At 41.2% G+C, this 16,384-nt stretch overlaps 1 protein-coding gene across 1 annotated transcript in view; it reads right to left on the reverse strand.

Annotated features, from left to right (window-relative positions):
- FNDC7 (fibronectin type III domain containing 7) overlaps nt 1-3,533 on the reverse strand; it is a 29,163-nt gene extending 25,630 nt beyond the window's left edge. The window contains exons 1-2 of the mRNA XM_068966490.1: nt 3,471-3,533; nt 2,938-2,956 (exon numbers count right to left, since the gene is read on the reverse strand). Of these exons, the coding sequence (XP_068822591.1) occupies nt 2,938-2,956; nt 3,471-3,533 (82 nt within the window). The remainder of the gene's footprint in view (nt 1-2,937; nt 2,957-3,470) is intronic.
- Nucleotides 3,534-16,384: the final 12,851 nt, after the last annotated feature.

Here is a 16,384-nt window from a genome sequence, read left to right on the forward strand (position 1 = left end):
CAACAACAACACTGGATTTGCTGGGTAAGATCACTGTGTGCCAAATTCAAAACTAAAGGGCAGAACAAAACTCTAGGGCAAAGAGAAGAAGGACAAAGAGGAGAAGGAGTAAATACAGTGTGGATGTGTGACTTGCCAGTATCAACTCCCTCCAGCAGACCCCCACCTGCCAAATTGCCTTGTGCATGACACAGACAACCTTCTCTTTCTGTCCCCAAGGCCAAGAGAGCTGGCTTTGGCAGCATCTCAGAAATAACCATGCTGCAAGAATGGACAAAGAGTCCACTGTGCACTAGCCAGACATTCCTTGAACATCACCCAGGACTGTCTCCTTCACCATCAAAAGAAAACTCTGATGGCTTATATCCTGGGGAGAAGTTGCAGGGATTCATCTTAGCCATTTGCCAGCAGAAGCTGACTCTGCAGGAAGCGCCTATGTCCCCGACCCCCTGCAGGATAGAAAGCCCCTGCAGGGGTCTCACATTCATTCCTCCCACACACTCATCCCCTTTCTGCGCCCCAGTTACTTGTCCTTGGCTAGTCTTTTGCCTTCTTTCCTCTGCCTTTGTGGTATCTCTCAACCTCTGCTTCTTCCTTTGACCCCATTATTCATCTTATCTCCTGTTAGCCAGTCCTGCTCATTGCAATATTTCCTGGACAACTGACAACCAAACCGGACTTTGTTGTGACAGTGCCTTCATGGAGTGGTTCATTTGAAAGGCATCTAAAAGGCTGGCATGACAGGCATGTCAAGGAGCCTGAGGACTCCATAAACTTTGTCCTATTGAATTAATCTGGGAGGGGCAGAGTTTCCCAGCATAGTAGTACATAAAGCCAGTATCAGCAGGATGAAACACAGAGTTTCATGGCAGGAAAATAGAAAAGGATTTAGATTCCAGAATACTAGGTTTGAGCCTTGGCTCTGCCATTTGCTTCTCTCTGTGAACGTGTACTGGAGAGGAGCATGGCAACCCACTGCAGTATTCTTGCCTGGAGAATCCCATGGACAGAGGAGCCTGGCGGGCTACAGTCCACAAGGTCTCGAAGAGTCGGACACAACTGAAGCGACTGAGCATGCATGCATCGACATGTGCAAGTGATACCTCTTCTAGTCTCAGTTTTCTGTCTTGAATATACAGAATACTAATAATTCCTACATCTTTGAGTTTACTTTGAAATGTAAAATGTCTGCATCTTAAGATAGTAAAGATTAAGTGAAATAGTGAATGTAAGGGCACATCGAAAGGTAGGAAGGGTTTGTGTGTGTGTGTGTGTGTGTGTGTGTGTGTGTGTATGAACCAGGGCTAGTAAATTTTGGGTTTGGAAAAGCCAGGCCTCATGGTACTGCCATGGGGGTGGGGGTTGCTACCAGAGGAGGTGGGATTCTGGAGGGTCTGGGGTAGGCACAGGCTGGAGAGACAGAAAGCCCGTTTACACATGGCGTCTAGAGCAGCATCTGACCAGTAATGCCAACGAAAAAAGATCAACATCGCTGTACTATGTTTCCCTTAAAAGATAAGAGATTGAGTAGGACGTGTAAGTCTCCATAAATTAGCAGTGGTTCTTCACTCTTCCTTGGTTCTATATTTGGCCCACTTACTGCATCGATGAAAGAGAAAAATTTATTCCCTAGATTTGCAGTCAACCAAAAGTGAAACCCTTTGAGTCTCAGCATTTGTGCATTCTACCAACTCAGAGATCGTAATTATCCCAGCTGGCCCCAGGGGTCAGACACAGATAAGTAGCTGATGCCAAGAGCCCAGAGAAAATCAAAATACACACACACCAAATGAAACCTTCTATGCAGTATCAATAAAACACTTTGCATCTGTTGAAAAGACAGGATAAATCAATTGACAGCATCATCAGTATCTCAGTCTGTCCCATTCCTTCTCTCAAATAGTGTGGATAGTGGGATTGAAAAGGGGCCCATTTTGAGGGCCCAGTGTGTCTGGATGTTCTGGGACCCTCTAAGAGACAGCAGAGCTGGATTTCATCCATTTAAAGGCCACTTATTATTTTAAAAACTACTTCATATCTATGGCCAAATAGTTCTTCTCACAGCTTCCTAGTCAGCCCTGAAGTTGTCTTAACAATAAGTAAGAATAAAGCATGATATAATAATTTTTTAAAACCTATTTTATAAGCACAGATTTTTATGGCTCAGTCATAAATCTCTATCACATATTTTAATTGCTTTATTTACGTTTCCGTTTCTGTGGAATGAACAAAATAATAAATAAAAACTGTTCTTACTTGTACTGAATTGCTAAGAGAGTTTATTTGTGATATAATTGATATAATACGGTTTCTTCAGATAATCTAAATCTCAGAACATAAATTTCCATTTTAGGGACTTAAATTTCTAGAATGTATGAGCCAGGAGAAGCCTGTAGAGAAATAATCCTTGCCTTCAGTCATTTATTCAAGAAAAATGGTGATAAAATCTTCTAAAAGAAAGACTTTTTCTAGCTCTGGGTTATCATTATTTATATTTTATGGATGTGATATTAGAGGTATAAAATCTTTTTTATTAAAGTAGAGAATCTTGAAATTTTCATCAAAACTGTTTCTAGCTCTCTCCTCTAATTCCCTAGAAGACAAATAAGAAAACATAAATTAGGCTCTTCACTCTTCACTCTTGTTTCTTTGACTGGAATGATAATCATTGCAATATTTTACTAATGGGCAACTATGTCTGAGAAAAATCTATGACTGCATGACTCTATACAGCTCAAGATGAATATCTTACGAGGATGTATCTTTAAAGTTTGACTGATGTATTTGTCTTACCAGTTACACTCACAATATGAGTACTCAAAAAATGTTGAATATTTTTCTTGGTATAGCGTTTCTATTTTAGGGCAGTATAAGAATTAACAGTGGAAATGAAAATGAAATATGGGTAGGGTAAACTTGCATTTCAGGGAATGTTACCTGTTTTTGTTGAAGCAACCTGAAAAGAAAAGTTTAGAAAGTTAGAACTATAATGAAAAACACCATTTGAGGAAATATAACACCTAAATCAGAGCAGTAATACACTTAGAACAACATGTTTACACATAATGTGAGCAATCTTCCAATCTACACACAGTAGCGATTTGCACAAACTATTTCCCAATACTAAAATCTACCAGAAAGCAATCCTAAACAGAATTGAGAGGCTGGAGACAGATCGTATTACTATTTCATTTTTCTTCCTGAATCTGCCTAGTGACTAGTTCAGTAGTTGCTGACAGATATTTTAGAAACCTTTGTCCTTAAAACATAATGATATTCTTGTTTCTTTTCACTAGTAAATTGCATTAAATTTCAAACACACAAATATATACAATCTTGGTATGGTCCCAAAGTATTTTGATTTCTATCTCTCCACCCCCAAAGCCTTCAAAAAAAGAGAAAGATACTGAATGTATCTTCACCCCCCTCCCCCCCAGATAGTTACAGGTAGGTCAGAATGGTGAACTCACCATTTTAAGACAGATAAGACTGAATCCAACCACAGATAAAAATTTCACCAGTGCACCAGCCATCCTGTTGGACTGAGCACTCACATGGCACACAGCAAAGTGGGCAAGGTCCTCCTTGGTCTCCAGGTGGGCAGCACGTTTGGTTGCTGGGATGTGGGGCTGCAATGCTGGAAACAGACCCTGGGAAGTAGCTCCTCCCCTTCTGTGTGGAGCTGACCTATAACTAGAGGCACCTGGAGATTGGCAGGTACAGGTATTGCAAAGGCTGAAAAAAAGGAGAGTGGAAGTAAGCCATGCCAAGCGGGCCAAAAGGCTACTGTAACCTGGGTGTAGAATGCTCTTCTTTCCTATTAAAATTTTTTTCTAAATAAAAATTAAACAAAGCTGTATAGAAATTATTGACATAGTGGAATGACTATTTTAAACTTGGGGATTCTGACCAGTTTTAATTTCTTGTCACCTTTATTTGTTATTCTTTCTGTTGTTTCAATGCAAAGTGATCAGTTCTGCTGTTGGCTGCTGCTGGGGGGACTGGAGAGATGTTGTTTATGGGTACAAACTAAAAACTAGTAGAAAAATATATCTGGGGGATTTAACATGCAACATAATGATTATGTTAATAGTTAATGATATAATATTTATAAACCTCAAAGTTGCTAAGAGACCAAATTTTAACTGTTCCCAACACAAAAAAGAAATACTTATGTGATGTGATAGAGGTGTTAGGTAATGCTACTGCAGTAATCATACAATATGTAAATGTATCAAACTAACACTTGTACACTTCAAACTTATGTCTTGAACTTGACAGTGTTATACATCAATTATATGTTTAAAAAAAGAAAGAGAGAGACAGAAAGGAAAAAAAAGGACAGGAGCATGTCCTACACTGAGGACAGTGGGAGGTCCTTGATGAGCACATTAAATTCATTCATCCCAGCACTGCCCTGACATTCTAGCACCTTTTAGATCCAGGGCCATCTTTCCAGTTCAGACCCTTAATAATAATCAGCATTTAATCCAAGCACTATAATATTAATTCTAACAATAAACAAGGACGTAAACGAGTAATAAACATTGCTAACTGACTTGTATGAAATCATACTAATATTAAATGGTAGAGCTTGGATTAAAACTCATCAATCTCACTCCACTTCCAACCAAAATGGGGTAAAAGGAACTGATTTTATCCTGACTTCAAGACTTTTTATAAGTGTATAGTAATTAAGACAAGATTAATTATAAGGATTGGTATCAAGATAGATAAGTAGATCAATAGAGCAGAATAGAGTTCAAAAATAGACCAATATATATGTGACAATTGATTTTCAAAAAGGTGTAAAGGCAATCTAATGGGGAAGAGTCTTTTCAACAAATGATGCTGAGGGAATTCCCTGGCAGTCCAGGGGCTTCCATCGTGGTTCAGATGGTAAAAAATCTGCCTGCAAAGCAGGAGACTTGGGTTTGATCCCTGGGTTGGGAAGAACCCCTGGAGAAGGGAATGGCTACTCACACTCCAGTATTCTTGTCTAGAGAATCCCATGGACAGAGAAGTCTGGTAGACTACAGTTCATGGGGTTGCAAAGAGTCAGACATGATTGAGTAACCAAGCACACACACACACCAGTGGTTAGGGTTCCACACTTCCACTGCAGGGGACATGAGTTCAATCCCTGGTCGGGGAACTAAGATTCCGAAACAGAGCTGTGCAGCCAAAAAATATGAAAAAAAAAAAAAAAACAAAAACCCAAAAACAAATGATGCTGAAAAAATTAGACAACCATATGCTAAAAGCATAAACATTAATCCATACCTCACACCATATAAAAATTAATTCAAAGTGGAGTATAGTCCTAGACATAACATCTAAAACTATAAAACTTCTTTTAGAAAAAAAAATAGAAGAAAATCTTTGTGATATTAGGTTAGATAAAGATTTCTTTAATATAATACTGAAAGCATGATTCATTGCAAAAATTTGATAAATTGGACTTCAACAATATGAAGAATTTCTACACTATTCCAAGAATGAAAAGACAAACCACACTGGGGGAAAATATTTGCAAATCACATGTTTTACATAGGCCTTGCATACAAAAATTTTTTAATTAAAATTTAGAAAAAAAATATGTGTATGCATGAGTATGTTTATGTATATACTCCCAAAACCCAGTAATAAGAAAATAACTCAATAAAAAACAGGCAACTGATTTGAACAAACATTTCACAGAAGAAGATATATACATGAAAAATAAGCACATGAAAATGTCCTTAGGGAGCTCCCTGGTGGCCTAGTGGTTAGGATTCCAGCTCTCACTGCCATGGTTAGGGTTCAACTCCTGGTCAGGGAAGTTCCTGCAAGCAGCATGGTGAGGGGAAAAAAAAATCCTTAACATTATTAGTTATTAGGAGAATGTAAATTAAAACCACAATGAGATACCACTGCATACTTACTACACATCTAAAATTAGAAAGACTGATGATACCAAATGTTAGCAAGGAAATCTCATTCCTGGTAGAAACATAAAATGGCAAAACCAAAAAACAACTTGACTATTTCTTAAAAAGTTAAACACACACTGATTATATGACCCAGTCATTTCACTCCTAGTTATTCACCCAAGAGAAATAAAAGCATATGTTCATATAAAAACTTGCATACAATGTACATACAAAGAATATTACTCAGCCATAAAAAGGAACAAAATTGGGTCATTTGTAGAGTTGTGGATGGACCTAGAGACTGTCATACAGAGTGAAGTGAGTAAAAAAGAGAGAAACAAATATCATATTAATGCTTATATGTGGAATCTAGAAAAATGGTATAGGTGATCTCATTTGCAAAACAGAAAGAGAGACACAGACATAGAGAAGAAATATGAGGACATCAAGGGGGAAAGGTGGAATAGGAGGTGGGATGAGTTGGGAGACTGGTATTGATACATATATACTATTGATACTATGTGTAATTTAGGTAAAATTCTGAAAGAAATGGGAATACCAGACCACTTGACCTGCCTTTTGAGAAACCTATATGCAGGTCAGGAAGCAACAGGTAGAACTGGACATGGAACAACAGACTGGTTCCAAATAGGAAAAGGAGTACAACAAGGCTGTATATTGTCACCCTGCTTATTTAACTTTTATGCAGAGTATATCATGAGAAACGCTGGGCTGGAAGAAGCATAAACTGGAATCAAGATTTCTGGGAGAAATATCAATAACCTCAGATATGCAGATGACACCACCCTTATGGCAGAAAGTGAAGAGAAACTACAAAGCCTCTTGATGAAAGTGAAAGAGGAGAATGAAAAAGTAGGCTTAAAGCTCAACATTCAGAAAACTAAGATCATGGCATCTGGTCCCATCACTTCATGGGAAATAGATGGGGAAACAGTGGAAACAGTGTCAGACTTTATTTTTTTTGGCCCCAAAATCACTGCAGATGGTGATTGCAGCCATGAAATTAAAAGATGCTTACTCCTTGGAAGGAGGGTTATGACCAAATCAATGGTTGCCTGGGATGGCAAAGGGCGGAAAAGAGGGATTACAAAAGTAAAATATATAAATGTATCAAACCAACACTTGTACACCCCAGATTTGTAGTTCAAACTTGACAATGTTATATGCCAATTATATTTAGAGAAAGAAAGAAAAAAAGGACTGGAGCATGTCCCTGTGCCGAGAAAGATAGTGGGAGGTCCTTAATGAAAACATTAAATTCATCCATCCCTATTACCACCTGCCATTTACAAGAGGGATTACAAAACTGGGGATGAAGCACATGTATGTTATCTGAATTATGGTGATGGTTTCATGTGTGTATACATATATGTCAAAACATTGAGTTTATATTATAAATATGTTCAGTTTATGGTATGTCAGTTTATCTCACTAAAGTTGTTTTTAAAAAATCAGTCTAACTCTACACTCGAAGATCCTTCCACTAAACCACTGTCTTCTGTGAGTTGACTACTATAAATTCAAGACATTTTCACTGTGCATTTAATAAGTTTCTATGGAGCGTCCCTGATGGCTCAGGTGGTAAAGAATCTGCCTACAATGTGGGAAGACCCCAGTTCCATCCCTGGGTCAGGAAGATCCCCTGGAAGCGGGTATGGTAACCCACTCCAGTATTCTTGCCTGGAGAATTCCATGGAGAGAGGAGCCTGGAAGTATAGTCCAAGGGGTTGCAAAGAGTGAGACACAACACGACTGAGTGACTAACACTTTTACTTTCATAGAGTACCTACTGCATACCAGGCACTGTTAGGGGCACAGGGGATATAAACAGAAGCAAATCAGAGCTCTGCACTCATGGAGGACTCTAGTAAGAGGAAGACCAAAAGAAGACGCTACCAGGTATCGCTAAACCTAAACAAAAAGCCGAGTAACAGGAAAGAATATGGAAGGATGGAGTTTAGTTTGTATACCTCAGTCAGAAAGGACTTCTCCAGCAATGATGTGCTTGAGCATGGACATCGGGGAAGAGAGGATAAGTCCCTTGGAAACAGGAAAAGAACATGCCAGGTAGAGGGAGGAAGAAAGGCAAAGAGCCTGAGGAACAGGAGGGCTTGGCCAGAGCAAGATGAGCACTCACGCCCTCTAGCTGCGGAAGTGGTGGCTGGAACGCCAGCTGAGCCTCTCTCAAGCTTGCCTTTAGCCTAGAGTTGCCTTGCTCAAAATCACACACTCTTCCCTGGGGCAACCACATCCAACGACTGGGAGATGAACAAATAGAGTTTCTCCTTGCCTGGTTTCAGGAGGGGAGATTTACCAAAGTGAATGGTGCACTATGGCATCTACCAGGGTCGGATGAGGGTGAGGCTAGAGAGGCAGGAAAGGAGCAGAAGTCGAGGCACCACTCTCAGGCTCACACAAGCCCAGGATTCCACGCATTCATGGTCATGGCCATGAATTTAAAGAGATGCCAGTGAGCATGGCTGTGTATTTTTCTGGTCATGTGCAGGCACAGGGAAGACTGAGAGTCGTATTTAAGTAAGACCACCGTATTACTTCTAGTCCTAATTGGGGGCTTCTCAAGCACCACTACGAACAAAGCTAGTGGAGGGGATGGAATTCAGTTGAGCTGTTTCAGATACTGAAAGATGATGCTGTGAAAGTGCTGCACTCAATTTGTCAGCAAATTTGGAAAACTCAGCAGTGGCCACAGGACTGGAAAAGGTCAGTTTTCATTCCAATCCCTAAGAAAGGCAATGCCAAAGAATGCTCAAACTACTGCAAAATTGCACTCATCTCACATGCTAGTAAAGTAACGCTCAAAATTCTCCAAGCCAGGCTTCAGCAATACTTGAAACATGAAATTCCAGATGCTCAAGCTTGGTTTTAGAAAAGGCAGAGGAACCAGAGATCAAATTGCCAACATCCGCTGGATCATGGAAAAAGCAAGAGAGTTCCAGAAAAACATCTATTTCTGCTTTATTGACTATGCCAAGGCCTTTGACTGTGTGGATCACAATAAACTGTGGAAAATTCTGAAAGAGATGGGAATACCAGACCACCTAACCTGCCTCTTCAGAAACCTATATGCAGGTCAGGCAGCAACAGGTAGAACTAGACATGGAACAACAGACTGGTTCCAAATAAGAAAAGGAGTACGTCAAGGCTGTATATTGTCACCCTATTTATTTAACTTACATGGAGAGAACATCATAAGAAACGCTGGGCTGGAAGAAGCACAAGCTGGAATCAAGATTGCCTGGAGAAATATCAATAACCTCAGATATGCAGATGACACCACCCTTATGGCAGAAAGTGAAGAGGAACAAAAAGACTCTTGATGAAAGTGAAAGTGGAGAGCGAAAAAGTTGGTTTAAAACTCAACATTCAGAAAAGAAAGATCATGGCATCTGGTCCCATCAGTTCATGGGAAACAGATGGGGAAACAGTGGAAACAGTGTCAGACTTTATTTTGGGGGGTTCCAAAATCACTGCAGATTGTGACTGCAGCCATGAAATTAAAAGATGCTTACTCCTTGGACGGAGAGTTATGACCAACCTAGATAACATATTCAAAAGCAGAGACATTACTTTGCTGACTAAGGTCCATCTAGTCAAGGCTATGGTTTTTCCAGTGGTCATGTATGGATGCGAGAGTTGGACTGTGAAGAAAGCTGAGCACTGAAGAACTGACGCTTTTGAACTGTGGTGTTGGAGAAGACTCTTGAGAGTCCCTTGGACTGCAAGGAGATCCAACCAGTCCATTCTAAAGGAGATCCGCCCTGGGTGTTCTTTGGAAGGAATGATGTTAAAGCTGAAACTCCAGTACTTTGGCCACCTCATGCAAAGAGTTGACTCATTGGAAAAGACTCTGATGCTGGGAGGAATTGGGGGCAGGAGGAAAAGGGGACGACAGAGGATGAGATGGCTGGGTGGCATCACTGACTCGATGGACGTGAGTTTGAGTGAACTCCAGGAGATGGTGATAGACGGAGGCCTGGCATGCTGCGATTCATGGGGTTGCAAAGAATCGGACACGACTGAGCGACTGAACTGAACTGAACTGAACTGGTGACTCTGACAGTAAAGAATCTGCCTGCAATGCAGGAGACCAGCATTCGATCCCTGGGTTGGGAAGATCCCCTGGAGAAGGGAATGGCTACCCACTCCAGTATTCTTGCCTGGAGAATTCCACAGACAGAGGAGCCTGGTGGGCTACAGTTCATGGGGTTGCAGAGAGTTGCATGTGACTAACACACACACATAGAAGTATTATGAGGCAACTATGATGGACAGAGACTGCAGCAAGGGAATTGAGAATGTTTACAAAGAAGTGATTTCTAATAATGGACTGTGGAAACTAAGCTAGGTGGGCAAGAATGTGAGGCTTGCTGCCTTGTGACCATGGAGGTGGAAGGGACCACAGTGGAGAATGAAAAGGCAGCAGGAACAATAGACAGGAGGACCCAGTGGAGTTAAAGAATTGTTGGAAAGGATATGCGAGGGAAGTAAGCAGAAAATAGGGAGTAGATGAATAGAGAATACGATGTTTGAAATGGAACTATGGAGAAGTTTGCTATTGGTGATGGTCCAGTTCTAAGATGTTAACCATGGGAAATGGCAGCTGAGTTCAGGTGGAAGGAAAAAAAACTGCAAGTCAGGTGCTCAAGAGATTGAAAGGCCTGAGAATTGAAAAAATTGTTTGATGGGTACTGGAATCACTAAGAATTCTGGTAGCAGTGAGGAAAGAAGTACTGAGACATTTGTTAAGCCTTAAGTATTGAAATGGGGCTTCCCTCGTGGTTCAGAGGTAGAGAACACACCCACCAAGCGGGAGACATGGGTTCAATCCGTGGGTTGGGAAGATCCCTTGGAGGAGGAAATGGCAACCCACCCCAGTATTCTCGCCTGGGAAATCCATGGACAGAGAAGCCTGGTGAGTTATAGTCGCAAGAGTCAGACAGACAACTTACTGACTGAACAATACCAGGGCTTTCCTGGTGGCTCAGTGGGAAAGAATCCACCTGCCAATGCAGGAGACACAGATTCGATCCCTGGTTTGGGAATATCCCACATGCCCTGGAGTAACAAAGCCCATGCCACAACTCCCGAGCCCGTGCTCTAGAGCTAGGGATGCACAACCACGGAGCCATGTGGTGCAGCTCCTGAAGCCCGTGCACCCTAGAGCCCGCGCTCTGAAACAAGAGAAGCTACCACAATAAGAAGCCCATGTGTGGCTACTACAGAGTAGCCCCAGCTCTACACAACTAGAGGAAAGCCCGCATAGCAACAAAGACCCAGCACAGCCAAAAATAAAGTTGAAAAAAAAAAAAAACCCACCACTCCCAACAAGCATTAAACGGATGACATGAACAACTGAGGGCAGATGATATAATCTATGGACATGAACATTAGAGGAGCTGGGAGGTTCAGAGAAGAGGTAGAAACACACAATGATCTTATGTAAGCAGCAACTGATTTCTGGCTAAAGTCAACTTCTTAGTTGTAGTCAAATAGATTATGAGTGTTATTGCTGAACAGTTCCATCAGGAAATAATCATATAAAGCAGTTGCTTTGTATAAATTTATTTTTGTCTATGTCCGACGCAGGATACAGCATGTTTGGGGCTGGTGCATGGGGATGACCCAGAGAGATGTTATGGGGAGGGAGGTGGGAGGGGGGTTCATGTTTGGGAATGCATGTAAGAATTAAAGATTTTAAAATTAAAAAAATAAAATAAAATTTTGAATTACTATGCTTACCAACTGTCTGAAATTCTTTCAGAAATGGGATTCTGCAAAGCAGTAAATGCTTGAGTTTAGGTCCTAAGGGACTAAACATTGTTTAAATGTTTAAACATTGTGGTGGTTTAGTTGCTATGTCGTGTCTTTCTCTTGTGACCCCATGGACTGTAGCCCACCAGGCTCCTCTGTTTCCAGGATTTTCCAGGCAAGAATACTGGAGTAGGTTGCCATTTCCTTCTCCACGGGATCTTCCCAACTCAGGAATCGAACCCAGGTCTTTTGCACTGCAGGCAGACTCTTTACTGACTGAGCTATTAGGGAAGCCCTGTTTAAACATTCTTAGGGCACTAATAGGATAATACTAGGAAAATCAAGGTCAGTCATCCAAAGGCCACGAGAAGGGCTGAAAATAAAAGCTAAAAGAATGAGGTACTTCCCTGACGTTTCTGTGGTTAAGACTCTGCACTCCTGTTTGCAGGTAGCTCAGATTTGATCCCTAGTCAGGGAACTAAGATCCTACAGGCTGCGCAGCATGGCCAAAAAGTAAAATGTTAAAAAAGATAATGAAAGAAAGGTAAAATTTTATGATGCTGCATAATAAGCATCATCAGCTTTCTAGCCCACAATACCTGTGTCCATGTTTCTTGATGCCCAACCTCCAAGCTAATGTTAAGTATTTTAGGTTTTATTGTTGTTCAGTCGCTAAGTTGTATCCAATTCTTTGGGGACTCCATGGACTGTAGCCCACCAGGCTCCTCTGTTCATGGGATTTCCCAGGCAAGAGTACTGGAGTGGGTTGCCGTTTTCTTCTCCAGGCAGATTCTTTACCTCTGAGCCACCAGGGAAGCCCCTCGGTTTTGTTACTTAGTATACAGTTCCAGATTTCAAATAAATAATGCTAGGATTCATTTTGCTGAGAGTGACCAGAAAACCTATAAAGTGGCTTAAACAGAAGTTTAAGTTTCTTAAGTATCAGAGCAGAGCATCCAGGAGTTGCAATTCTATTCGATGGAGTCCTCAGGAAGCCAGGTTCCCTTAAATTTTTTAGTGGGCCATCCCTAGGATGAGGCCTTCTTTTTACTAGTCCAAGATAAAGCTCCAGCTGTCATATCAAAGTTCTAAGCAGCGGAATTCAGCAATGGTACAGGGAAAAGAAAAGGTGAACTATATGCCAGTAAGCTTTTAAAGAAAGGTTCCTGCTGCCACATACATCCTGTTGGTGAGAAGTTGGGCTCCTGGTTATGTCAACTGAGCTGAAAGAAAAGAAAATGGCATACACAATCAAAAAGTTCTATTGCTAGGGACTTTCTTGGTGGTCCACTGTTTAAACTCCATGCTTCCATTGCAGGGGGCGCGGGCATGGGTTCAATCCCTGGTCAGGACACAAGTTCCCTCACCCCATCACGTGGCTAAAAAAGAACAAATTCTATTGCTAGAAAGGAACAGAAAATGGATATTGAACTGCCGAAGTCTCTGCCACATGAATGAACAAATAAGGTATAAGCACAAGGCATAAGCTTCAGGCAGAATTTGCAACATTTAACAGATGGATAAAGAGAAGTAGGAGAACAGATGTGACCACAGTTGATCTTTTAGTTTGGAGAAGAGAAGGCGGCAAGTGTAGGAATGTCCACTTGGCAGTCTCTGTATGTGAAAAGCGTGGAGGTGGAGTAGAGGACTTCAGAAACTAGTGAATCTCTCAAAGACCCTCCGGAAGGTAAATAAAAAGAACTGTCTAGTGGTATAGTAGGGATACAGAGCAGAACTGATTGTCCAGAGAAAGACAGGACACTATTGAGATTTACGGTTGCCCTCATTCATACTCCATTCTTTCACCATTTCTGTACCTCTCCCTTGGGGAAATCATTTCTACCAAGGAAAGGGAATTGTACCTAGGACTTCTTTGACTTCTTTGCCAATCCAATCAAGTAGAGGACATAGTCTTACTTGTACCAAGTGCAGACAGGTTAAGAATTAAGTGTGAAGGAAACTGACAAGACCTCCACTGATCAGGAATTCCTGGTGGTTACAATAAAACAAACTACAAGGCTCATGGGCTTCAAGGAAGACAAATTCAGGTAATCTTGCGGAAACAGACAAATTGCAAGAATATCCACTGACCATAATGGAAAACAAAAAACACAAGACAGTCAGCTAGAAGCAAGGGAGCTTCAGGGAAGTTGTTTATCATGAGCATCTTCAGGATGACAACTCTACAAGTCTTTTCCATTCTTCTAAGGACTGAACAATTCTTAGTTCTCAGGAGTCAGTATGATTCACTTATATAATTCTCAACAAACTTCTTGTATTGACTCCTTCATACCAGACTACATCAGGAGTTATCAACCAACCTAATGAAGTGGCACCCTTATGACTGGTATCTTAATCTACTATTAATGTATCAGTCAGGGTCCAGTCAGGAGAGAGAAAACACACAGTAATTTGAACAAGGAAAATTTTATATGAAGAATTACTAACCAATAACAGGGCTACTAAGGGTAAGGAAAGCTCTTAAGAATACAGAAATAGCGGCTATAGGAGCAGTCATTGCCTATAGAGCTAAGGAAGGGGACGTCCCTTAAGAAAGGAGAAAATCTGGAAGAATTTCGATTGCAAGGCTGAGATCCAGATTTTGTTGGCGAGGGTGTGGCTGTGATCCAGAGATCCAGGACTTGAGAGGAGGTGTCAATGAAACTAGTTAGGAAACCCCTCCTGTGAGGTAACACTGGGTGTCCTACATGCCACCGGTTCCTACATACTGCAAAAGAAAAAAAAATATCAGAACCAGGAAGAGAAGCGCCTTCTTTCTGCAGCAACCCTCCAGCATCCACTGACAAGCTTAACAAAACTTGCCAACAAGCAAGAGAAGTATCTGAAGGGCTCAGATCCTGTTATTACAAAGCAGAGCAATGAAGGGTGGATTTAGCAGCTAGGAAATAGGTAATTGACACACCCACAAATCAGTGGTAGTCCTACAAGGCTCAATGTAACTCAATTTACCAGAACAGGGGTCAGAGATAGAACAACTTATTCAGGAAGAAATGTTCACTGAACCAGTACTTGGACTGGGTGGATGTCTTTTGGTCCTCCTGAGTATCAAGGCAATAGGAGGGTAGGAGAGAGGGCAAGTGTTTCTCTTGCATTTGCTCAGCAAGCACTATTTGTTTTCACTTCCATTTTTTATTCAAAATGATAAGATTTGTGGGTGTCAGCTAAATCCACGGACTCAATGGAGAAATAATTCGGCTTCTGAATGGCTGAAAAAAGTGGAAAGCCCACTTTATAGACTAATGGACTTTAGGTATTTGCTGATCAGGGAAGCTTATTACTTTGAATTTTTTTTGGTCATACCAAGCAGCTTGTGGGATCTTAGTTCCTCAACCAGTGATTGATTCCAGGCCTTAGGCAGTGAGAGCACAGAGTCCTAACCACTGGACTGCCAGGAAATTCTCTTTCCTGATTATAATAAAATGTCATGGCTTGTATTATATGAAATGCAAAAGAGGTCAGTTGTTGAATAATTCAAGTTTAACTCATTTTAGACACCAACCTGCTTCCCAATCAGTAAAGAATCTGCCTACAGCGTGGAAGAGACATGGGTTCAATCCCTGGATCTGGAAGATTCCCTGGGAAAGGGAATGGCAAGCCATTCCAGTGTTCTTGCCTGGAGAATCCCATGAACAGAGGAGCCTGATGGGTTACAGTCCATGGGGTTGCAAAGTTGGACATGACTGAGCACCTAACACATCCACACATACCGCACCCCCCCCCCCCCCCCCGCCCCAACCGGAGTAATTTTACCTGTGCAATACATTATGGATCATTATTCTGAAACAGAAATTCAACAATCAATGCTCTGGGAAACAGAATAATGGATTTTAAGTCAGCTATGATGGTAATGTTTTTCAGTTAATTGTATTCATGTTGCCATGCTTCCTACAGTACAAACGCTGACAGCCAATTATCCTAAAGTGAAAAATGCCACCTCAGAACTATTTGTAAAGTTCCAAGATTTCACAATGAGATGGTGAAGGAATTTTAGACTATCAGATGCTCCCTAGTGCTTCAGTGGTTAGGATTTGGTGCATTCACCACTGCCTGGGTGATTCAATTCCCAGTTAGGGAAGCCCTTCTTCTTGGGCTTCCCAGGGGCACTAGTGGTAAAGAACCTGCCTGTCAATGAGGGAGATGTGGGTTCAATCTCTGGGTCGGGAAGATCCCCTGGAGGAGGAAATGGCAACCCACTCCAGTATTCTTGCCTGAGAGTCCCATGGACAGAGGAGCCTGGCGGGGAAGAGTCAGACATGGCTGAGGTGACACTCTCAGGTCCCGATGTTCATTACCAACTACATAATACTGTTTTCTTAAACAAAGCTTAAAAAAAAAACACTGCACAAGACCTGGAACAACTTAGTTCTTTTGAAATTAGGAGTGAATTTTAGAACCCTTTTTATTTTTCTAGACATAATCTGTAGGTTTCATTAGATTCCAAAAAAGGAGTCTATGACTCAGGTTAAGGACCACTGCCTTAGAGGATGTAAGAAACTAAACCCAACTAATAGATTATAAATCAGGAGGTATTAAAATGCAAATTTTGTATGAAAATCTCAAGACTAAGAACATACTAGCTCATGTATTGGATTTAATTGCAAACTGAACATTAGAAAACAGATGCAAGATAATACATGGAAAAGTGAAATCATTTTAGT

Source organism: Capricornis sumatraensis, chromosome 2 (genome assembly GCF_032405125.1).
Source record: "Capricornis sumatraensis isolate serow.1 chromosome 2, serow.2, whole genome shotgun sequence".
Classification (NCBI taxonomy): Eukaryota; Metazoa; Chordata; class Mammalia; order Artiodactyla; family Bovidae; genus Capricornis; species Capricornis sumatraensis.